Below are 25,406 nucleotides of genomic sequence, written 5' to 3' on the forward strand. Positions count from 1 at the left end.
CCAACATTGAGTTCTCTAGCTTACTAACCAATAGAATCAGTATTAAATTACTGCTATTGGCCAGCATTGTTTGTGTCACTCCTGAGGACTGGTAGCCTTAGGATTTCTCAGGAATTGTTACTTTCTCATGGCTTGTCATTTATACTCCCTCATTTTATCTCTTCCGAACCCTTTATCCAAGTATGTTTCCTAACTTTCTTATTCTATCATCTTTTTCTTTGATTATAGGGTGTTTTTGTTTCCTGGATCACCCTTCACCTTATTTCAGCCATCTAAGAACCTTAGATTTTTGAGGAAGTGGCAGTTTACCCAGGAGGATTTTGTTCCTCTAAAAGCAGGAGGGGCTCTTACCCTTTTCTGTGTCATGGACTCTATGGGCAATCTGGTGAAACTTATAAATCCCTTCTTAGCATAATGTTTTTAAATGCATAAAACATAAGAGTATTACAATGAAAACCAATTACATAGAAATACTTTTATTAAAATATTAATGTTTTTAGTTCATGGACTCCAATCCAAGTTAAATGTCCTTGTTCAACAGGAGTGTCATGTGTTAGACATAGAGGAACCTGTTTTCTTTTAGTGAGATGACTGAATTTCCCAATAGCAAGTTCTTTATGATCTCAAGATATGACATTCATGTTTTCTCTTCAAGCATAGTACAAAGCTAGGTTCCCTTAACTACTCAGGTCAGTCATTAAGTGTAACCTGCCTTTGGAGCAGAGAGTTCAGGGAGAAACTTGACTATCAGACAGAAAATATTTTTGATTCCCATGTTAAACCCCATCTTTGGAAAAAGGATATGTAGCCAGAAGTAAAAGGACAGAGGCTTGAAGAACAGAGCAAGAAGCAAGGAGACACAGAGGCCTCAAAGATGAATGAGATTGCAGGGAGGAGGCAAAGGGTTGGAGCACTTGCTGAGAGAGAAACCATAAGAACCTATCAGAAAGTGTGCATTAATCCTGGGCTGAAATCACACTGTTCTCAGTAGTCAAGACTGGCAGTATCAGCCATTTGTAGCTCAGGGTAATGAGAATAGTTGAAACAAATCAGGTTACTTCTTTCACCTCCTGTAAAACTGTTTATCCAAGCTTCAGTGAGTATGTAAACTGGTTTATTTTTTATCTGTTATTTTCAATTTAGATTTCATTTGCTAAGAAATCTTGATGGCCAGCAGAAAAATCAATCCATGTATACTTTATCTAAGATTTTGAAATAATGGATACGATAAATAGCATTCCTTATTTTAGGGATATGGAAAGTTTGGTTTGGACTGAGTGTGGACTTAGGAGCTAATTTTGGACAGCAATATTGGCAGCAAAGGGGTATATGAAATCCAAATTTATTTGTTAGTCTTATAGCAGGTCAATATTGTTCTGTCACTTTGTTCTAAATTAGTTCCTATGCTCCCAATGTAAGCCAAACTTGACATCCCCCTAAAATAAGAGATGTTCTCTCTTATGTTATATTTGCATAAAGCTTTAAATACACTGTTTAGCACTTCTGCTGGGCAACAGAGTTGGTAAATCAAATCTAAATTAAAAATAACAGATAAGAGATGAATAAACTGGTACTTCATGCTAGTGAAGAAAAGTGGCCTTGCTAGGATGTAGAAGGTCATTAGATCAGCCATCATTCTTTGGCTGGTATGCATAACCCCAAGCTGTGGATCCCTGGCACTGCAGCTTTCTCTCTTGCAATTGAAGTAAAGGCTCATGGCTTTTCTCTCAACAACTGGCCTTGTCCTGCCTTAGCATTGTGTTTCCAACCCATGATTACATTTCTCTCTAGCTTCTAAGTTTCTTGCTTTCTCAGTTCTTATGTCCAGCTCACAAATTCTTTTTTGGGGGGAATCAAAGTCCATCCAGGAGTCAGGTTCCTTTTCCAAGTCTTTCAAATCCAAATGTAGTTTTTGTAAGGAAGAACACCATGGCAATAAAGACCAAGGATCCATGGCACTAAGTGCCAACAGATATTGTGGGATATCTCCTTTTAAAGGATTGATAGAACATCTGCTTTGAATAGATTGGGTGAAGGCCAGGGATTGTGGCTTTCAAAGCTCTGTGATTCAACAATATTGGTTAGTCATTGTTTGTGTCATTCAAAATATAAGTGTTTGATGACATTCAAACAAAGCATTAGATATACATTTCTTAAATCTTAAAAAAAATCACACATTCCTATTGGGGAAGGAGGAAAATTTTGAAAATTGAAAAGTTGTCATATAGTAGCTTAGAAGTATAAGATGAAAGATTTTGTAAGACAAATTGATTTTGTAAGACAAAGAAAAAAATCAATATATATTAAGGGATGAATTGGAATGATTGAAAATCTGGGGATATTTCTTGAAAGTGAGTTTGGAACTATGCTGAGGATATAAAGAATGGATAGCATACCCAAAATGGCAGTCAAGTTGGAGAAAAGGGTCAAGAAGAGGACAGAGAAGGAAGAATCATAAGTGAAGGAAAGGCAAAGAAAATAAGGGGAGTGATAGAAATGGAAAGAAAAAGGAAACTGCAGAAAGAAACAAGATAGAGAAGGATAGAACAAAAAAAGAGAGTTAGGAGTAAAAATAGAGAACAGAAAGAAGAAAGAATCCTTCTTGTTTTGGACCTGAGATCCAGAAAGGACTCCACAAATGTCAATGTGAATGTCTTCTGTCTTCAGTAACTGGGTATGGAATCTTGAGGAAGAAGAGTGCTAGAGGGAGCATCTCTCTTATAGAGCAGCCAGTGACCTGCCCTCCAAGTGAAGAATCAAGCTGGTCATCCTCTTCACTAGTGCTTCAAAGGGAGGCCAACATCACTCAAAAGGGGTATTCTAAAAGAAGAAGAAAACTTCTTTTGGACATAATGAATTAGATGTTCCATGGACATATCAAACTCCATAAAATAGATCTCAATAACTTTCCTCTCAAATACTCCTTATTCCTAACTTCCCTGTCACTGTAGAGTACCACCACCATATTCCTAGTTATTCAGGCTCATAAACTGGCTAAATTCTCAATTCCTCACTTGCACTCAACACCTCATATTAAATTTGTTGTTTCATCTTGTCATTACTACCTTTATGACACCGCTTCTCTTATAGCTACCATCCTAGTGAAGCCTTGTAATGTCTGGACTGCTGCAAATCTTCATATCCCAGTCTTTCCCCACTGAGATATAGCCTCTCTTCAGATGCCACAGTGAACTTCTTAAAGTACAAGTCCCACCATGTCATTTCCTTGTTACCTCCCTCATTTATTCAAGCTCCAATGGCTTCTTATCTCAAGGATCAAATATAAAGTTCTTTGGCTCCTTCCTATCTTCCTATACTTATTTCACAATATTTCCTTCCATATATCCTATGATACAGTAACATTGGCCTTGTTGTCTCCTCAAACATGACATCGCCTATCTCATTACCTTTTCACTGGCTGTTCTCCATATCTAGAATTCTTTTTCCCTTTTCACCTCTCTCTCCTGACTTCTCTGGGTTCTTTCAAGACTCAACTCAAATATCACTTTCTCTCTACATCCTTGAGGGTATTTGCCTTTCTTTGACTCCCTAGTGCTTAACACAGTGCTTCACATATAGCAATAAATACTATAATAAATAAATAGTAATAAAAATAAAATAAATGCTGTAATAAAAATTAATTATATAAATATATAAGTAGAAAAATAATATAATACATTTTTGAAAGTTTAATGAATGCTTTTTGAGTGATTTACTCTTTTTCAGTGGCATTGATTACAGAACCAGAGAGAATTTTGCATATTAGACTTTGCATATTATGTTCATCTATCTATCTATAGGAGGATTGCTTTAATCTAGAGTAGGATCTCTTTTCTAATGTGCTGATTGTTTTTAGGACTCCATGCCTGCTTGTCCTTTTGGGTTCCTTCTTCTCTCCTGAGAATGTCAGGAAAAATAGGGCAGTTGTAAGAATTTGGTAATTTATGAATTGTGTAGAAATGAAACATTATAATTTTAGATCCAGGAGAGACCTTCACTAGTAATAACTTAGTTCATTGGGATTATGTAACTTGTCCAAGGACACACACAGCTAGTTATGCATAGAATGGTAAAAGAAGCAACCAATTATTTTTCTAAGGGTTTTGTCTCTAATGAGAAATATGCTTACTACCTTTGTGACATTGGGTAAGTCACTTATTTGAGCTTCTGTTTTCTCATGTATAAAATGAGGGAGTCTGTGCTAGCTCTAAATCTATAACCCTAAATTGAATGAAATTTGCTACTATTACAAAAAGAGACCTAAGTAATAGATTCCTAAAATAGAGGAATTAAGGGAAAGGGAGTCTGGGTCTTCACCTCCCCTAGAAATGTCTCCTTACTCTTTTCTTTCTGGTTTTGTGAGGAGTCATCTAAAGTGAAGGAAAGGAAAATAGACAGTCATTAATTTTATGACTCTGGCCAAGTTAATTAATTTCTCTCAGTCTCAGTTTCCTCATCTAGAAAATGGGAGTAATAATAGCACCTACCTCACAAGATTATTGTGATGATCAAATGATACAATATATAAAGATCTTTGTAAATCTTAAAGCATCATGTAAATCTTAGCTATTATTAAGTAAAAAACAAAAAAACCCAAAAAAACAACCCTGCTGTATTGTTATTGTACTGCACTGAAAAAGTTATACTAGAAAAATCCCTGTTGTAGATATTAGGATTCCTCTGGGAACTAGAACTCCAAGCTTCAGGAGAATGAACTGGAGGAGAGGAGATGTGGATGGGAAAATGTAAAATCAAAACTCATTGAGACACATAGATGGGAAGGAACATGGAACTTACTTAGCTCTTCAAGGAATTGTCCTAAAACAGAAAGAGAAACAAACAGGTCACTGTCAAATGTCTTGTTTAGATAATTCTTAGGTTGGGCTGACTTTTCTAAAAGCCTCCCTGACTTCTGTCTTTTTGGAATAGTCAAAGATCAAGCTTTGCTATCTTTCCACTCAAGAATCTAGAAATGTTTGCCCTTTTATTTTTCACAAGTATTTCCCAGGACCCTTAGGGAATCACATGTATATATTGTGTGCATTTCTGAGAATCCAATATTCTTTAATCTTGGCCCCAAGTCCCAGCTTTCCTCTGCACCTCATTTAAAGAGATTCTACTTTTGATTGCCACTAAGTTCCCCACTTTGACAGTCTACCTGCTAATCTTCGATGCAGCCAGTTGTAACAGATGATCATGGCAATGAGGGGTCCCAGAACTGGCACTATCACAAAAAGAGTTATCTTCCAGCAAGGCACTCTCAGGAAATGGGGATCTAAATACAGAATCACAGGATAAGAATGACAGAATCTCAGTGAGGGAAGAGACTTTGGAAACTATCCTGTGACTCTGTAACTCCACCTTAATTCTTCCCCCCCCAAAAAAAATTCAAATTTTTGTGAAGGGATTCAATTAAGATAACTGGAACTTTCTTCAGTGACCTATTCCACATTTCTAAGCATGATTATAATAACCATATCAAATGTAAATTCTTTCCCAACCTATTTATCAATTAATTAAAATTTATCAAATTATCAAAATCTTACCTAGCCTTCAAAGTTTAGCTCAGGTACCATTTCAATTCTTTTTTCATCTACTCGGCCCACAGTTATGCTTCTGTCTTTTGAATTCAGAAGGGACCTTAGCAACAATTAGTACAGATAAGAGTTTTCAAACTCTCTGCCTATGAACAGCATTGAGACCTACAAAAATCCCCCAAATCAGATTCAAATGTAATTCAGTAGTGGTAGTGGTGGTGGTATTTTTCAGTCACATCTGACTCTCATGAACCCATTTGTGGTTTTCTTGACAAAGATACGGAAGTGGTTTTATCCTTTACTTCTCCAGCTCATTTTATGGGTGAGGAAACGGAATCATACAGAATCAAGTGACTTGCCCAGGGTTACACAGCTAGTAAGTGAATGAGGCTAGATTTGAACTTAGGGAGATGAGTCCGCCTGACTTCAGACCCAGAACTATTATTTACTGTATCACCTACCTGTCCCAGCAACAAATTCCCTTACATGAATAGCATTGAGACCTGCAAAACTCACCAGATTTGAATATAATTGAGTAATATTTAACGAAATAAAAATACAATATAACATTGATAATGTTAATTTGTGGTTTTCTAATTTAGTCCTATTTGACTTTGATACCACTAGTTTAGATCCCTCTTTGGCACATATTAGGAGCTTAATAATTGTTATTGAGTGACTGTGTGATTTGGGAGGTGATGAAATTGAAATCCAGTGAGACAGAATGATTTGTCCAAGATCATAGCCAATAAGTTTCAGAACAGGATAGGATACAGACTCAGGTCTCCCGATTCTAAGACCAGTAATAAGCAAGTCACAGGATGACTTATTCTTAACCTTATGGAGTCTTCTTCATATGATTCCTTTGCTTCAGCTAGTACATAGCACCTTTGTTCACCTAATGTTTCCTCTTCTATTGTTTCTTTGCTGATTAAAATCCCATACTTGATACGATTCAAGATTTTCCTTCTCCAAAAAGTCTACTTTGACTAAGTCCATTCCATTCTGATCTCTTATCCTTGCTCCATGTCTTTACTGTGTTATAGGGAGCCAGTTTGTTTTGATTTACAAAATTTTAGACTACATTGTTGGTGTGGAATAATCATATTTATATTCCTTCTTTACATCCCATCTAACCCCATCCCAATGATCAGTGCAGTGCTATATATTCAAAGTGACATATAATATCATGGCAATGAGAGGTCCCAGAACTGGCACTGGAATTTTGCCAGTGTCAAGAACCATATCTTTTCCTTCTGTTTCACTGTATAGTTTAGAGTTTTGTACATAGGAAATAATGACCAACCAAGTTCTACCTCACTTTTGAAAAGTAAAATATATATTTTCCTCAGCTTACTGACCTTATATTGATCTCCTTCATGATATATATATATATATATATATATATATATATATATATATATATATATGTAAAATCTGTTGAATGAAATACAATAAGGAAATAACTGTGTTCTTATGTCAATTTCCTACCATCAAGCCCCTTGCATTTATTGTCTGCCAGGGATTCTATCTCACTGGTGCCTGAAATATATACAGGAAAGATGAGATAGAGAGAGAGATAGAGAGAGAGATAGAGATAAAGATAGATAGATAGATAGATAGAGAGAGAGAGAGAGAGAGAGAGAGAGAGAGAGAGAGAGAGAGAGAGAGAGAGAGAGAAACGAACTTACCAAAAGTTCGGTGGAGATTCTCTAAAACACAAAGAAGAATAAAAGTTATTAATTTAGGTTTGATAAACACCAGGTCCAGACTGCTTCTCTTTTTAGGGAATCTGTTATCTATTTTCTTTTAATTATTCCTGGAGTTATTCAATTTTGAGAGAGAGGAAGTAATTTGGAAATAGAGTCCAGGAAAAAAAATGTTTTCTCTAAAGGGAGTGGATTGGATGAGAAGGACCTCTGGTAAGACCATCGAGAGTTTTTAAAAATAATTTTCTAAACTGAAAGAACTTGTCTTTTTATTCTAAATTCTTTCTACTACTCCAAAATGTGTTGGTGAACTCAGGGTTATGGAGGAGGGTTGGAGAGACTATGAATCATCTCAGCATCTACAGGGCATCTACATCAACATTAATCAAATTCTGTCCTCACCTTCCTTACCCCTTCCCCACTGGAATTGAATGAAACAAGATAGTTTCTAAGACTGATGGTAGATTTCCAATTTCACACTTGGAACTACAATGAAATAAGGATACACAGAACTTACCAATCTCTGCTTGGAGTTTACCTAAAATACAGAGATAGAAATATATGTTGATTCCTGTGTTATTTTGAGACTGAGCCCAAGATAATTTCTTCTTCCCATATAGCATTTGTATTGATTGATATGTGTTTTTGTTTTTGTTTCATGTCTTAATGAATATAACAAGAGCTGCGAGTTGAGGCTTCTACCAGGTAGAAGTAGACCACAACTATGAAATGTGACTTCAGGAGCATACAACATACTGCTTCAGTTTTTTGTCTTTTTGGCTAAAGCCTAAAAACCCATACTTTTGTGCTGGAACCGGCTCAAACTGGAGAAAGCCAATTCTGAAATTTTCAGTGTGAGCATTTACAACTGTGAAATTGACAAAAGTTATAAATTAGGACTTGATTTATTGTTTTATTGAATGTTCAGACTTAAGTGGTTGAGAAAATGTCAGTAATATAGATTTAAAAGCAGATACAGCACAAATTTTTGAAGAGCTCATAGATATTTGCCAGTCTTACATATTCACCCCTGCCTTTGAACTTCAATTTGATTTCATTAAAAAGGATTTTTAAGTAGGACACAATGGGAGATTCCAAAATTAATAAGGTATATTAAGGGATAGAATATGAGAGTAGTAGATTGGGAGTCAGGTGGAAAGCAAAGCCCTAGTTAGCTGGGGAAAAGACTTGAACTGAAAACTGGGATTGTGACAAAGCAAACTTTGTTTATTTCATAATTTTGCCAACATCAAGAACATATCTTTTCCTTTTGTTTCAGTGTATAATTGTTCATTTTAGAGTTTTGTACATAGGGGATACATAGGAAATAATGACCAAACAAATTCTAATGACCCCATTTTTGAAGAATAAAATATATATATTTTCCCAGCTTACTGACCATTATATCGATCTCCTTCATTATCTATCATGTACTATAATACCTCTCAGTCTGTGCTGCATGTAGAGGAAACCAAGGCCAATAGTGATTTGCAGGATAAGAATAGGCAGGACAGCAATTAGAACCAGCATTCCAGGGTTAATCCAATAAAAAGGATCTGAAATAGGGAACAGTACTAAAGGTTAGTTTCCTGGCAATCTAAAGTTCTAAAACTGCTACTGTAGCCACAAGAGATCCTAAAAGATCATTTCACTTATTTTCCTGCCTTTTGAAAGGAAATGTTTAAATCTAGAGAGTCCTTTAGAAGTCATCTGCTCCAACTATTTACAAATGCAGAAACTGAATGAAGTTACTGGTCTAAATTCATATTGTTTATAAATGTAAGAGATCTAAATTCAGTCAGTCAACTAGCATTTATTAAGCAACTATTATGTGTTGGGAACTGTGCTAATTGCTCAGGGATACAAAGAAGGGAAAAAAACTCAACAACATGTTTCTTGTACTCTGGGAGTTCATAGTCTAATCAGAGTTGCAAAGAAAGGCTTCCTGTAGATGATGGGAATTTATCTAGGATGTAAAAGAATGCAGGGCGATAGTCTAGGGAATGTTTTTCATGCCTAGGAAAACTAAGGAAACCATAGAACACTTAGATATATCATTTTATATGTCATTGTTTCATCCACTCAATTCTTTAGAATTAGATTAGTTTACAATCAATTTTTATTCTATTATCTACGGTCCTTTTTATTACATGTAATTTTTATTGCATCATGATATGAAAAAGATACGTTTATCATTTCTGCCTTTCTGCATTTGATTGTGAGGTTTTTATATCCTAATGCATGGTCAATTTTTGTATAGGTGCCATGTACCACTGAGAAGATATTCTATCCTTATTCAGTTTTCTCCAAAGATCTATCATACTTAACTTTTCAAAAATTCTATTCACCACCTTAATTTCTTTTCTTGTTAGATTTATTTAGTTCTGATAGAGATTGAGATCACCCACTAGTATAGTTTTGCTATCTATTTCTTCTTGCACTTAAATTTCTCGAGGAATTTGGATGCTATGTCATATGGTGCATATATATTTAGTGCTGATATTACTTGATTATCTATGGAACATTTAGCAAGATGTAGTTTCCTTCTTTATATCTTTTAATTGGATCTATTTTTGCTTTTGCTTGATTTCAGATCAGGATTGTTACCCCTGCTTTTTTTTTTTTTTTACTTCAGCAGAAGCATTATAGATTTTGTATGTATCTCTCTGCTTCAAATATGTTTCTTGTCAACAACATATTGTAGGGTTCTGGCTTTTGATCCAGTCTGCTATCTGCTTCCATTTTATGGGAGAGTTCATCCCATTCACATTCACAGTTAAAATTACTATTTCCTGCAATCCTATTTTTCTCAAATTATAGTTTTCTTTCTTCTTTCCCTCCTCACTAATGTTTTGCTTCTGACCACCACCTCCCTCAATCTGCTCTCCCTTTTGTTTCAGCCTTTCCCACCTTTCTTATGCTTTTCCCTATTACTTTTGCTCTCCCTTCTATAAGCTTCCCCCTTTTCTTTCCCCTTTCCCTTCTACTCCCTTGTAGGATGAGACAAATTTCTATACTAAACTAAGTATGTATGATATTCCCTCTTTGAGCCAAATCTGGTGAGATTAATGTTCAAACAATGCTCATGCTCCTCCTTTCTTTCCCTTAACTGTAATAGGTCTTTTGTACCTTGTAATTTACCCCATTTACCTTTCCTTTCTTTTTTTCCTATTATAATCTCTTTTCCACCCTAGTTTCTTTTTTGGAACTTATACTTATGGCATGTCATCTTATTGGTGAACATAAATGAAAAGAACATATTTGATCAAAGGAATATTTATAAAGTACTTATGCAGTGTTTAGCACATAATATAGATGCTTGTTCAATTAATTCCCCACCATGAAGATACCTGCAGATTTTGTACCGCTTTCTATTGCATGGGATGAAGAGCTAAAGAAATTCTCCTTTTTCTTTTTGTAGCTGACATTTAGATAGCACTTTAAGGTTTGCAAAGTATTTTATGCACCTTATACATTTCCAAATCAAATAAGCATATACTTTGATACTCAACAACTTTAATGTAAATTTTATTAATAATTAATAATTTTATTAGAGAATCAGAAGGTGATGTTCACAGGGAGTATTTAAATGCAATTTTAAAAAATCTAAGAATTTTATTAGACTACAATTTTAATGAGTCAACATTATGATAAAACTTATGATTTGAGGCTGTAGAAACATAGCTTCTAGGAATAAGGAGGTGATAGTTCCACTGTACTCTGCCCTAATCAAACCATATCTGGAACACCATATAGAGTTTTCATGTTGTGTTTGAGGAAAGGTACTGATACTCTGGAATATGCAGAGGAAAGTAACCAGAATAATGTGGGTTTTGAGTTCATGTTATATGAGTACTGGCTGAAGGATTTGGAGGTATGAAGTCTAGAGAAGAGATCACATCTCAGGAGAGATTAGGCTTATTTTGTTTGGTTCCGGATAACAGAACCAGAAGCAATGGGTAGAAGTTGCAAAGAGGCAAATTTAGACTTTATATTAGGAAAAACTTCCTAATAATCAGAGCAATCCAGAAGGGAAGGGAAGGGAAGTGGGCTCCTTCTTTTTGAGATCAAGCAGAGACTGTGTAACCACTTCTCAAATAATTTAGTGGAATTTCTTCCTGCTCTGGAATTCTGTGACTCCTGGTGAAATATGTTACTATTACAATACATAATCCATTTTCTGGTATACTGTCACTAAGAAGATTCATGCGAATTCATATGCCATTCATGTAAAGTTGTTTAGAGATAGGAGAGAAGGAAATGAATGAATGAAAGAAATGAAGGAAATGAAGAAGAAAAGTTATTTTAACTATTAAAAAGATATAAGCTATTGCTGCTCTTATAGAAAAATATTTTGATGTTTAAAGGAAATAGGAAAATTTTTGCTTCAGTAAAAACTTGCGAGGTATATATGTAAAGAAACAGCTTTCAGATGGGATTTAAGTTATTTTGGACAGAAAATAAATTGTGGTATAAATATAAAAACTCAAATCACTATATGAATTATGTGGAATATGTTGTTTGTGGACAGTGTGATGATGCTTTAAAGAGGCAGAAAAAGAATTATTATTAAAAATGAACAGAAGTGAATACAAAAAATGCAGGTTCAAGGACACAATTGTATTGGATATATTGGACTATACTGAAGACTTACATCTGCATGGGAATATAGTCTCTCTCTCTCTCTCTCTCTCTCTCTCTCTCTCTCTCTCTCTCTCTCTCTCTCTCTCTCTCTCTCTCCTCTCTCTCTCTCTCTCTTTTTTGAGGCTGGGGTTAAGTGACTTGCCCAGGGTCACACAGCTAGGAAGTGTTAAGTGTTAAAACCAGATTTGAACTCGGGTACTCCTAAATTCAGGGCTGGTGCTCTATCCACTGCACCACCTAGCTTCCCCGAATATAGTATCTCTACTCAATTTCGAAAATGTCTCATTGCAGTTTGCATCCAATGGTTTAATTACTACAATTTTTTTTTTTAAATGAGAAATTAAAAAAAAACTGTATGGTAAGAGCTCTAGAAGTTAGAATCGGTCAGCTGACAGACTTCTACTGATTCTTGATTGGTGAGAAAGAGAATTGATTACCTTGACTAAGAGCTGCAGGGATAGTTATTGACAAGAGATGAAGCTTCTCCTAAGTGCTTATTGAACTCTGCTGCCATCTATGGTTGAGGAAAATTTGAAGCAAAAACCCAGAGCAACTACTTTTTGCCCAGATTTATTTGCCTTGATTTAAAATGATCAACTGGAATGTACTGCTGTGAGTTTTGTTCTCTTCAGAAGATAGAACATCTGGGTGAATGAACATAGAGATAGCCCGTCTGATGAGCTTAGTACTCTGGCATAAAGGCAATTGCTACTCACATTGAAGTTAACACTTTCTAAAATATCCTTTTAAGTGTGGTTGTAAATTGTAAGAACTTATAGAGGATTTATTTAGTTGGAGAGTGGTAAGGACCAGCAGACAAGCAGTTAACAGAAAAATAATTTTTTGTTGTCCAAATGATCCTGAAAAGACTAATTACATTAAAGTTTGAATTTCAGAATAAGTTAACCAATCACAAAGATTTTCCTCTATCGTCTGCTTCTATGACAGATTCCTATGTGTGCACCTACTTTTCCCTATACATACTGAACACATTGACGGGAGAACAGGATCAAATGTAATATAGTTTATCATATATGTGCTTAATTTTATATATAATGACAAGTTGTAGTTATATAATGCTTTAAGGTTTGAAAAAACTTAAATATATTAACTCATGTTATGTAAAGTAGCATAATTATTTCTTTTACCTTTTTTCTTAAAAAATGGTTATGTTTGAGATTTAAAAGTGTATTATTATGAATGACTGGTTGTATAAATAGAAAAATCTTATCAGTGGGGGGGTCACAATTGAGAGTTATGGATAGATGCTTGAACCTGGAGTCAGGAAGTCCCAAGTTCAAGTCCAGTCTCACTAACTGTATGACCTTGGGGAGTTACTTTACCACTGTTTAATAATAATACTAGTAATAACAACTAGCACATACAAAACACTATGTGCCAGGTATTGTGTTAAGAACTTTTAAAAATTATGATGTCATTTGATTTTCACAACAACTCTGAGAAATAGGGCTCTATTATTATCCCTGTTACAGATGAGGAAACTGAGGCAAGCAAGTTTTAAAATGAGGATAATGATAATCAAATTAAAAGAGAGATTGAATAATATTGTTGATGACTAGCCCACTAAATGCATATATCTATATGTATATACATGCACACATCTAAGTATGTATGTGTGTAAGTATATATGTATGTATCTATCAGGAACAACACATAGACAGAGCTGAAGAAAGAATTAAATGAGAAAAAGAAACCTCACTGGGATTGCACTTGTATGATTGTATACTTCCAAACTAATGTCTGGTCCAAAAACTCATCTTTTCAATTTAAATGTTCTTCTAGTGATAATGTATGTTGAAAAACAATGGAACATCACAATTTGCAAAGAATAAAAACTGTAAATGACTCAAGGGCCAATGGCAAAATATTTCAAATAGCAGGTAGTGTTTAGCATATTTATGACTAATTACCCTTCCCCCCAAAAGTGGTATAAAAATATCACCAGGGATCAGAAAAGGAGGTGCACTGGTGAAGTGAAAACAGTAGAAGAAAACAGTTGTATATACTGTATTCCTTTGATTCTTGTAAAATGTAAAAAAAAAAAAAAAATCTAGAAGAACTCATCCAATATGTTGGGTGGGTTCCTTTTGGAGGGTTTAAAGTGTGAGAAGAAATTCACAGAGAAGGCATGAGTAAGATTATTTCACTGAGGGAGGAAATACCTGTATCATGACATTATAGGTTTCTTAAAATTCTCCTCTCTACAGCTTAAATTTCTTTTGTTCTGTTTCCAAGAAGAGAATACAGCTAATGAGATTATCATTGACAAGTGGCTGGGATTACAGGTCATTCACTTCCTTTTTCTTTGACCTAATATCCTCAAAAGTAAAATGTTTCTTATAAGTTCCTTACTTAGTTGTTTAAAAAGTAAAAAAAAAAAAAAAAGATGAAGACTATGAAGATTTGGCTCTCTGCCTGTTACTTCCCTATTATCAAGGGCAAATCATTGAATCTCATTGGTCCTCAGTTTCCTCAACTATAAAATTAGGAGATTGGAATAAAAAGCTCTCTATAGGGGCAGCTGGATGACACAGTGGATAGACCCCTGAATTCAGAAGGACTTGAGTTCAAATTTGACCTCTAACACTTAATACTGTGCAAATATGACTGTGCAAATCATTTAACCTCAATTACCTAGGTCTCTAGGTTTCTAGGGTCTCTTCTAGCACTAAATCCTAGCAAAGCATTTATTATTAATCAGTGGCTCTTTTACTTTATGCAGTTTTTTGTTAACATCCAGAACAATCTCTATTCTTAATTTAGCATGCAGTTTATATAGCCCAGTGGGGGAGCCTTTCAAAAACAAAATAATGAGCAACCTTCCTGTAGGCAGAGAGCATAGAGGAGAGGAACTGAGCAAGCAGCTGGAAAAGCTGCAAAATACTTTGCGGTATGGTATCTCTTCAAATTCACCTGTACAGAACACATTTACAAATAAGACTTTTTATTATATTTCTATTTCCATATCTCTAAAGGAGCACACAGAAATAGAGCTTTGTTGGTTTGGGTATAGTGAATCTTTACCACACACTATTTTTCCATTGCATTTATTAAGAGCCATATCCATGCCTATAGAAGCAATGCTGCTTCTGGTCACTATACAAGTCACACTTTTTATACAAAAGAACATAATTATGTAATGCTTTGCACCAAAAGTGGGAAGAGAAGAGTAGGAGGTAGTTCTTGCTATTGAAATTCTCACTACTCTTTTTTCTTGTTCTAGAATAGCATTTACTTTTTAATTTCTCTCTCTTCTCTCCAAATCATAATCACCCAGCAGCTGGGACAGAAACATTTTCAAACCACTGATTAAACTAATAATGAATATTTGTATAATGCTTTCAAATTTACAAAATACTTTACATATTGGACTTTCACAAGAGTTCTCTTGAGATAGGTGGATGCAATCACAGTCATTTTACAAATGAGAAAACCAAGGCTAAGAGGTTAAAAGACTTGTGCAGTTTGACAAGGTAATAAGTGTCTCAGATTGGACTTTTAACTCTTATGTCTTCCTGACCCCAAATCCATCTTGCTATCCTTGTAGCTAACTACTCTGAAACAAAATTTGGGACACCAAATGATCTAGGGGGCATTTGTCACTCAGGTTGTGGAAATGACAAACCACAGAATATTATTGGACTCTGGAAAAAGCCTGCATTGCAGTCATCCTTAATACCTTTCAAACCTACCCTCCCAGGTACTGCCATCTGAATTGGGAATTCTGAACCTTTTAATTCAAGATGGAGATGATAACAAGGAAGACACCAAAAAGAGTTTCCAAGGTTGTTGGCTAAATTCAGCCCTGCAAAAGAAAAAAAAAAAAAAAAAAGCAGCAGAGAGGGATAAATCTAGAAATAAAAAAAATCTAAAAGGAAGCAAAAAAGTAATCAAAATGACTAACCAAGAAAACAAAAAAATGATTTGCCTGCTAAAAATGGAAAAAAGTAAAAAATAAAAAGAATCCAAGCCCTGATTCAATAAAAGAAGGGGAAACGAAAAGTAAATTTGAATGAAATCTTACGCCAAGTCTTTTTCTATGTTTTTTTAATTTAGTACAGGTAAATCTGACCATGTCATTCCCCTTACTCAATAAACTAGGATGAAATATATACTCTTCTTTTTGGCTTTCAAAGCCTTTAAAAATCTATCTATTCTTCTTCTTCCTGTGCTTTATGTATGGTCTAATCAAACTGGTTATCTTACTGTCCCTCACACAAAATATTTTCTCTTCCATCTTTTCACAACTGGTTATCTTGATATGGGTTAAAGATTCCTTTCTAATTCCCAGCCCCCATGAATCCCAATGGGAGATATCCAGGCTTTCCCAGCCCCCACTGGATCTGAGCTAACTTGGGCTGTCCCAGTCCCCACTCTAATGATCTGCTCAGGTTTCCCCAACCCCCACAAACAGCTTCCTCCTTATCTAAAAACCCATTGATGTCTATTCTAATTCTAACCCTGGCTGAAACCAGCTAGGAGCCAACATGGGACTCCACCCACAGACCCCTTCACCAAAAGCCCCCCATTATAAAAGAGGGAAACTGGAGCCCACTCTTTGCAAGAGCCCCAAACATGGCATCCTTACGGTGGCCATGCCAAGGGTTCCTGTCCGCCTAGTGCCAGCCTTGACCCTAGCATCTTTCTACCTTTACCCTTACTTCTAAACCCCAAATAAACCTTTTTATTAATCTAGGTTTTTGGGCCTGTAAATTCCTTTATAGGGGACTCTTGTGCTGCCACTAGACCTCATTTAATTCCTTCTCCTTGAGCCAAATCCAAAGGTGTTGCAGGGGAGCTCTATTTGACTCCCTGTACCCCGAACCTGCCACTAGACCTCAATTAACCCTAATTTCATCTAGGTACCCCTTACCTAACTCTCATCAACCCCACATGCCTGACACACACTCTCTCCTTACCTCTACCTCATGGCAGACACCTCAAATTCCACATTCCCTTCCCTGATACATCTGCTCCAAATAACATCAGTTTCTCTTGATACATCTGCTAGCAGTTGTCCTCTTTTCCTCTCTATTTATTAATTTGTAAATACATATATGCATAAATACTCAATAAAAGGTAAGCTCTTTGAGACTTGTTTATTTGATGCCCATTGTCTAACAGTGTGTGGCATATAGTGGGTCTTTAATAAATATTTGTTGAATGACTGACTGATGATCCCTCCTACTTATTTTTCTACGCAACTCAGAGGAATATTTTTAATAAATGCAATGGTTTTTAATAATTATAGAACTATATTTTTTAAAAGATGTAATCCCATCTCATCCTTCCCCCTTTCAAAATATATTTATATAAATGTAAATTATTTTTAAATGGGGATAAATAAGATACTGGTTATTTTTTGTTTTATATAACCAGAAGTTAATGAAATATCCATTAAGGGATCTTTGTCATTTACTTGATATCCCATATATAGTTTTTATATTATAACTAAATGAAAAAAGATACAGATTGCAATTTAAAATCATGAGCATGAATTTTAAATGCCTTAACATTTTAAGTATCTCTTCTCTATGCCCATCTTGTCTTATGGTAGAAAAGTTTTCAAAAAAAAACTGATGGGGGCAAGGGTACCTAAGAAAAGGTTAGGCAGGAATGGATGAGGTTTCCTTGTTCTCCAAGGCAGGAGTTCACAGGGAAGGATAAACTCAAAGGCTATGGTAAAAAGCTTTTATTGTTAAGGAAAACACCAAGACAGATTCTCTTGAGAGAATTCTCAAGAGAGAAGTGATCTGCTAAGAGAAATGTTCTGAAGATCCATTTTATATATGAGTTTAAGAATTAACATCCTGTCAAACTTCCTCCAAGCATTATGCAGGACTATTTGGGTTTGTATATCAAAGGAGATATTTTAAAACTTTTTAAACTTTAAAGTTTTCAAAGCACTTTTTATACATCATTACAAGCATTTACTACTATATGTGCCAGGAAGTATGCTAAGGAATGGGAAAGGCAAAAGAAAGGCAAAACCTTGTTCTTACCTTCAAGAAGCTCATAGTCTAATAGGGGAACACAATATACAAGCAACTATGTACAAATAAGATATATGCAAGATAAATTGGAGATGATTAATAACTAATAGAGAAACAGCATTAGAATTAAGAGGAAGGGGCAGTTAGGTGGTAGAGTGAATATGAAGAGGGAGGGAAATTATTCCCTTTACTGAAGTTGTGTTCCCTTTAAGATTATCACTCTGAAGCTGGGTTCCCTTTAAGATTATCACTAAACTGTGTTGTGTCCACTTTCTGATCTGAGATCAGGATCTCCCAAGGCTCCATCTTCCTAGGATAAGAGAAGCAATACTATTCAAGGGCAAACCAACTCCCATAGATCTTTTTGAAATTCTAAATTCTCATTCAATTGAGAAATCCTGCTTTGATCAGCTCAGGCTGTCCCAGATCCCCACCAAGATGCCCATATAGCAGGCTTCTTTCAGTTCAGCTCCTTGCAGAAAGCCCAAGCAATTTGCTAGGACCCTGCCCGCTGATCAGTGTAAAATTTCATTTCCCAATAGGACTCTGCCACTATAGAGGTCAGTCTCTTAGCAAACTGGTTTCTATCCAACAATAAACTTTCATTTTGCAATTAATAATTTGGAAATAATAATTTCATTTTAAACCTGCAGCCAATTAAAAGGGGATTTTAAACAACTCTCTTATTGCCACTAATCTCACCACCACCGGAAACTGAGGGGATTCAAACCTCATCACATACAGCATCAGCCCTGAATTCGGGGGGAACTGAGCTCAAATCTGATCTTAGACACTTAACACTTCCTAGCTGTGTGACCCTGGGCAAGTTAACCCCAAGTGAAAAAAAATTAAGAGGGATTGGGAAAAGTTTCCTACATATGGAAGGATTTTAAGGTGAGACTTGAAGGAAGCCAAGAGACTGAGTAAAGTTATGGAATATAGTGTATGAGGAAAAGCAGAAGGTATCCAGGGGAAGGGGGAGTAAAATGTAAAAACCTGGAAAGGTAAGTGAGGGGGAGGTCAGTTTATGAAAAAGCTTTAAAATCCAATCAAAAGACTTTATATTTAATCTTGGAGATGAAAGAGAACCACTGAAGTTTATTGAATAGGGAGGAGGGAGCTGACATGTTGAAACCTGCACTTTAGGAAGATCAGTTTGAAAGCTGAGTGGAGAATAGACTAGGGTGGGGAGAGAGACTAGCCAAAAGGCTATTGCAATAGTCTAGGTATGAGGTGATGAGAGTGAGCCAGGGTGGTAGCATATCAGAGGAGAGAAGGCAATATATGCAAGTTATTAAGAAGGGAAAAATGGACAAAACTTGGCAACTGATTGTATTTGGGAAGGGGCTGCATATAAAAAGACTGACACCTAGATTGTAATCTTGGTTGCCTGGGAAGATAGTGGTGCCAGTGAAAGTAACTAAGAAGTTGGGAAGAGGAGAAAGCTTGAGAGATAAAATGATAAGATAATGAGTTTAATTTTGGAGATGACAAGTTTAAGAAATCTGCAAACTATTTGAGGCAGTCAGAGATGCAAGACAGGAAGAAAAGAGTGAGTAGGGCTAGATAACTAGATCTGAGAATCATTAGAAGAGAGTTGAATTGAATCCCTGAGAGTTAAAGAGATCACCAAAAGAAATTATGTTGAAAAAACAAAACAAAACAGAAAAAGACCCAGAATAGAGCCTTGTGGGATAACTGGATTAGCCAGCATGACTTAGATGAAGATCTAAAGGAGATTTAGGAGTACTCAAGTAGGAGGAGAACAGGACAGAGAACACTGTCCCAAAAACCTGGACAGAGGAGAATATGATCTCATTTGAGTTTCACAAAATCTTTGTGAGAATGAAGAAATGGATTCAGAGAATTAAATAATCTGTCCACTTAAACCTTGTAAGAGTTTGGTTCTAAACTTTAGTCTTCCTCAATCTGAATTTAGTGCTTTATCTACTATTTCACACTGTCTTTACCTTGTAACATTTTACAATTTAGGAAAAATCTATATCAGAAATTAAGAGTTAGAAGAGAATCATATTGTTCAAACCTCACATTTTACAATGATGAAATTGGGGTAGAGAGAATTGTAGTCACTTGTCTAAGATCATACAAGTAATAAATAACAGAACTGTCATTCAAACTCTGGTTCTCTTACTCCAAATCAATCCCTATTTACACTAAATTATCCTGATCCCAAGTCTTTATGCCAGATAATTTCTGCTGATATTTGCAAAAGTCTGGAAAGCATTATCTTGTGTGAAGAGAATTTGATTTTACTTAATACAAAGTTAGTGGCACTTTCTTTGTAGAAGACCTAACAGCATTTCTATATCCAAAATACTAGTACTTGCTATCCTTTTCTAAAGGATCATTGCCTCTTAGTTTAATCTTGAATAACATTTTAAAAAAGGAATATATTTACATGGTTTTTAGATTTTTCATAATAGGAAATTAAATAATGGGAACCAAAGAAATAAAATCTTGGCTAAAAATAAATGGTGCAGGGAATGGGAAGGAGAAAGATATAGGTATGACTCCTTCCTTTCCTTCTACTAGATTCAAAATATTTCTTTTTATCTGTTAATTCCCTCTAGAGAAACTATATGTTAAATTTATTTTTGTCTATAGTTCCTGCAGATTAATAACATAATTTCTAGTAATATTCTCAATAACATGCAACTCCACTAAAATAACTTGATATTATATAGCATTTGTTGTGACAAAATTTGAGTAGCATATGGATTGAAGTCTTGTGAATTCTATCATTATTCATTTACAAATTAGAACAAAAACACATTTTGAAAAAAAAGAGAAAACGGTTGCTTGAATGATTTGTGGCTTTGTTCAGCCTATATTGATATAAATAATTGTAAACTGATTATATTTGCAATTATTTGCTATTTTGTATTTTTATGCCCTTACTACTCAGTTTCTCCATTGATTCATTTATTAGAAGATGAATGAAATTTCAAAATAAAATATTAGTTACCAAAATTATAGCATTTAATTTCAAATAATGCCTGACCTTCCACCTTCAGCTCCATTGCTGCCTCCTCTTGGTATGAATGATCTCGGAAGAAACAGGTATATCCTCCCTCATCAGAGAATCTCACATGCTGGATCTTTAGGATCATCTTCCCTTCTCCTATGGCCTCCTTCAACAGTATTGTTCGCCCCCGATATTCAGGTGCTTGCTCTCCATCTTGATCCTTCCCATTTCGGTAGAGGTGAACGACTCTAGAAAAGGGAGGGCGATACCAGCCCACCTCCATTCCTGTTGCATTCTTACCAGGTGAAAGTCGGCATGGTAATTCAACTTCATCCCCTACCAAGGCCCGGATTGGATGAGCTGGTCCTATCACTGAGAATTGTCCTGTTCAGTGAATCAAGAAGATATAATTAAGGGAAAATAAGTGAAATTTCAGTATAGAGGCAATCAGAAGGAAGGTGGTGCTAAATTGTCAGACAGAATTTAAGATCTAGAAAGGGATCTTAAACTTCTACTTTTTTTTCCCCCCTCTCTGTGTCTCTCTGTCTCTATCAATTTCCAAGGATTAAGATGTCTTGTGATTTTTTGGCTTTAAATAATTGCTTTTGCTGTTTCAGAAACTGGAGTGCTTTTTTGGTTACCTCTTTCAATTCAAACTCCTTAGACCAAATTTGAAGAGTTGTTGTTGTTGTTGTTGTTGTTGTTGTTGTTGTTTTTTCTGAGATAATTGGGATTAAGTGACTTGCCCAGGGTTACACAATTAAGAACTGTTAAGTGCCTGAGTCTAGATTTGAATTTAGGTCCTCCTGACTTCAAGGCTGGTGCTCTATCCTGAAGAGCAATTATTTGCTATTTTGTATTTTTATGCCCTTACTACTCAGTTTCTCCATTGATTCATTTATTAGAAGATGAATGAAATTTCAAAATAAAATATTAGTTACCAAAATTATAGCATTTAATTTCAAATAATGCCTGACCTTCCACCTTCAGCTCCATTGCTGCCTCCTCTTGGTATGAATGATCTCGGAAGAAACAGGTATATCCTCCCTCATCAGAGAATCTCACATGCTGGATCTTTAGGATCATCTTCCCTTCTCCTATGGCCTCCTTCAACAGTATTGTTCGCCCCCGATATTCAGGTGTCCTGAAGAGTCTTTTTATTAATTGCTCCTTTCCATCAAACAGCTCTCATTTTTTCTCCAGTTCAGCCTCTCTACTCTATCTTATCCAATCTACTCCTTTTTCATGCTCCATTTCAACCTTCAAGACTTTGCTCATATAATCCTGCCCACTTTAGATGCCCTCCTTTATTAATTTATGTCTCCCTTCTTCTTTCAAACACACTTCATTTCTCTCCTACAGCAAAACATCCTACTTTATTCCCATTCTGATCTCTACTCTGCATTTTCAAAATGCAGATTCAGATTCACTACATTATTAAATATTTTTAATATGTGTTACTTTATTATTGATTACTTTACAAATCCTCTTACAGGTTTATAATATTTGTCCGCAAACAATAAGCTTCCTAAAGGTAAAAACTATGTGTATTGGACTGGGAGATTACCAAGGGAGGTGATCCTCTCCCATTAGATTTGAGGATCAGGGACCACCCTGTGTCTTATTTTTTTTTCTTTTTAAAAAATCTCTTTACTATGTCTAATAAAGGATTTTGCTTTAAAAAAGAAAGCAACTAGTGGACTGGAATGTTAGCTCTCAAACATGATGAAGAAATGGATCTCAATTCTAGAGTTCTCCTTGGAGAAGAAAAAGGAACAGAATTTCTTACCTGAGTAGCTGGAAGGAAGTTGGAGAAGGAGGAAGAAGGAGGAAATGAGGTAGGCAGGCAAAGAAGATCCTGGCAAATTCCACATTTCCATTGACACCGGAAACAGGGAACTAAATTATAGAAAACTAAAAAAGTACAGAATCTCAGACACATGTCCCTTCTGCCTACTGAAAAACTCTGAAGGGATGCTTTTAGAAAGCAGTTCAACTCCAATTGCCCCCACCCCTCCCTTCTTACACTGCAGCTGTGCCAATGGGATTGGCCCACATAACCCCTAGAGCCAACACAAAAGAGCTACAGAAAGGAGGGAAGATGGAATGCTTTCTCCTCCTTCCTATCGAAGGAATGGAACAGACACTGCCTGGTACTGAATTTTCTGACTTGTCAGAGGCTTAGGCATCTCATCTGCCAAATGAAATTTCCCTTCTCTGCCCTCTTCCCTGTGGCCTGCTTAGGATGCTGTGAAAGTTATAAGTAATTAGCTGGGAATCCTTACTGGATTTGACAAAGGTTTTCTGAAGCCTACAGAAGCTAAAAAAAAGTCATCATGCTCATATCTCAGTAAATTACATCATCTAAAATCTAAGTTTCTCTTTCTGTTTTGTTAGGTGAAGTAGATGGGGAGGAGATGGAAGAAAGTATATTCTGAGAGACATTGGTGTGTTTGCTGGAGCCAGCTTGTAATGACTTAAGGAGGTGATTGTTTAATTTTCAGTGTTATATCTCAGAAATTAGAAGGCACATTCTGTGCTAAAAATCAGAACTTGATTTATTGTGTTTAGAAATGATGGAGAAAATATCAATAATATAGATTAAACTTTAAAGTGTGTTATTATATCTGAGAGCTGATTGAAAATCACTTTTCTGTTATGTCCCTGCTAGGAGATCTTTTAAAAAGATCTTTTTGAAATTATCCATTGGCAATGACAGTGGGGAGAAGGGCAGGGAAGAGCAGAAGATTTCTCAATAAAAAATGGCAGAAAATATTGGGACTTGTGCTTGTTTTTCATTATTTTGGAGATCCCAGGAAGCATCTTGCTTATTCTCTGCTTTCTCCATTTTTTTTTTCCTATTCTCTTTCCCTTGTTCTTCCACACACTGTGGTTATAGAGGGTCAGTTCTATGTCTACAATGTATGATTTGAAGGGCTTTGAGAAGGCCTTGTTGCTCCACAAACTCTTGTATTTAGGACTACTACATCAGAAATTCTACTATATTAGGGTTTAATTTTTTAGAATTTCTTCCTGTCATTCTTTTTTTTTTTTTTAATTTTTATTTTATTTTATAATTATAACATTTTTTTGACAGTACATATGCATGGGTAATTTTTTACAACATTATCCCTTGCACTTACTTCTATTCAGATTTTTTCCCTTCCTCCCCCAACCCCCTCCCCCAGATGGCAAGCAGTCTTATATATGTTAAATATATTACAGTATATTCTAGATACAATATATGTGTGTAGAACCGAATTTTTTGTTGCACAGGAAGAATTGGATTCAGAAGGTAAAAATAACAGTTTACATTCATTTCCCAGTGTTCCTTTTCTGGATGTAGCTGGTTCTGTCCATCATTAATCAATTGGAATTGGATTAGCTCTTCTCTATGTTGAAGAAATCCACTTCCATCAGCATACATCCTCGTACAGTATCATTGTTGAAGTGTATAATGATCTCCTGGTTCTGCTCGTTTCACTCAGCATCAGTTGATGTAAGTCTCTCCAAGCCTCCCTGTATTTCTCCTGTTGGTCATTTCTTATAGAACAATAATATTCCATAACATTCATATACCATAGTTTACCCAACCACTCTCCAATTGATGGACATCCATTCATCTTCCAGCTTCTAGCCACTATGAAAAGGGCTGCCACAAACATTTTGGCACATACAGGACCCTTTCCCTTCTCTAGTAGTTCCTTGGGGTATAAGCCCAGTAGTAGTATGGCTGGGTCAAAGGGTATGCACATTTTGATAACTTTTTGGGCATAATTCCAGATTGCTCTCCAGAATGGTTGGATTCTTTCACCACTCCACCAACAATGCATCAGTGTCCCAGTTTTCCCACAGCCCCTCCAACATTCATCGTTATTTGTTCCTGTCATCTTAGCCAATCTGACAGGTGTATAATGATACCTCAGAGTTGTCTTAATTTGCATTTCTCTGATCAATAGTGATTTGGAACACTCTTTCATATGAGTGGAAATAATTTTAATTTCATCATCTGAAAATTGTCTGTTCATATCCTTTGACCATTTATCAATTGGAGAATGGCTTGATTTCTTATAAATTAAAGTCAATTCTCTGTATATTTTGGAGATGAGGCCTTTATCAGAACCTTTAAATGTAAAAATGTTTTCCCAATTTGTTACTTCCCTTCTAATCTTGTTTGCATTAGTTTTGTTTGTACAGAAACTTTTTAATTTGGTGTAATCAAAATGTTCTATTTTGTGATCAATAATGGTCTCTAGTTCTCCCTTGGACACAAACTCCTTCCTCCTCCACAAGTCTGAGAGGTAAACCATCCCATGTTCCTCCAATTTATTTATGATTTCGTTCTTTATGCCTAAATCTTGGACCCATTTTGATCTAATCTTAGTATGTGGTGTTAAATGTGGGTCCATGTCTAGTTTCTGCCATACTAATTTCCAGTTTTCCCAGCAGTTTTTGTCAAATAATGAATTCTTATCCCAAAATTTGGGATCTTTGGGTTTGTCAAAGATTAGATTGC

The 25,406-nt window shown here is 35.6% G+C and overlaps 1 protein-coding gene across 5 annotated transcripts; it reads right to left on the reverse strand.

Annotated features, from left to right (window-relative positions):
• Positions 1-460: 460 nt before the first annotated feature.
• Positions 461-22,875, reverse strand: MOG (myelin oligodendrocyte glycoprotein). 5 transcript variants are annotated; one of them, XM_074311502.1, is made up of 8 exons: positions 22,680-22,875; positions 20,927-21,274; positions 8,689-8,802; positions 7,764-7,784; positions 7,229-7,249; positions 5,159-5,275; positions 4,798-4,818; positions 461-2,820 (listed from the first exon to the last, which is right to left on the reverse strand). In XM_074311502.1, the coding sequence occupies exons 1-8, from the start codon at positions 22,768-22,770 to the stop codon at positions 2,807-2,809; spliced, it is 747 nt and encodes a 248-aa protein (XP_074167603.1). In that variant the 5' UTR covers positions 22,771-22,875; the 3' UTR covers positions 461-2,806. The 5 variants fall into 5 exon arrangements, with proteins under 5 accessions (XP_074167603.1, XP_074167607.1, XP_074167606.1 ...); XM_074311506.1 differs by lacking the exon at positions 5,159-5,275; XM_074311505.1 differs by lacking the exons at positions 4,798-4,818; positions 5,159-5,275; positions 7,229-7,249 and having other exon boundaries at positions 7,727-7,784.
• Between the last annotated feature and the right edge of the window lie 2,531 nt (positions 22,876-25,406).

The sequence above is a fragment of the Sminthopsis crassicaudata genome, chromosome 4 (genome assembly GCF_048593235.1).
Source record: "Sminthopsis crassicaudata isolate SCR6 chromosome 4, ASM4859323v1, whole genome shotgun sequence".
Taxonomy (NCBI): domain Eukaryota; kingdom Metazoa; phylum Chordata; class Mammalia; order Dasyuromorphia; family Dasyuridae; genus Sminthopsis; species Sminthopsis crassicaudata.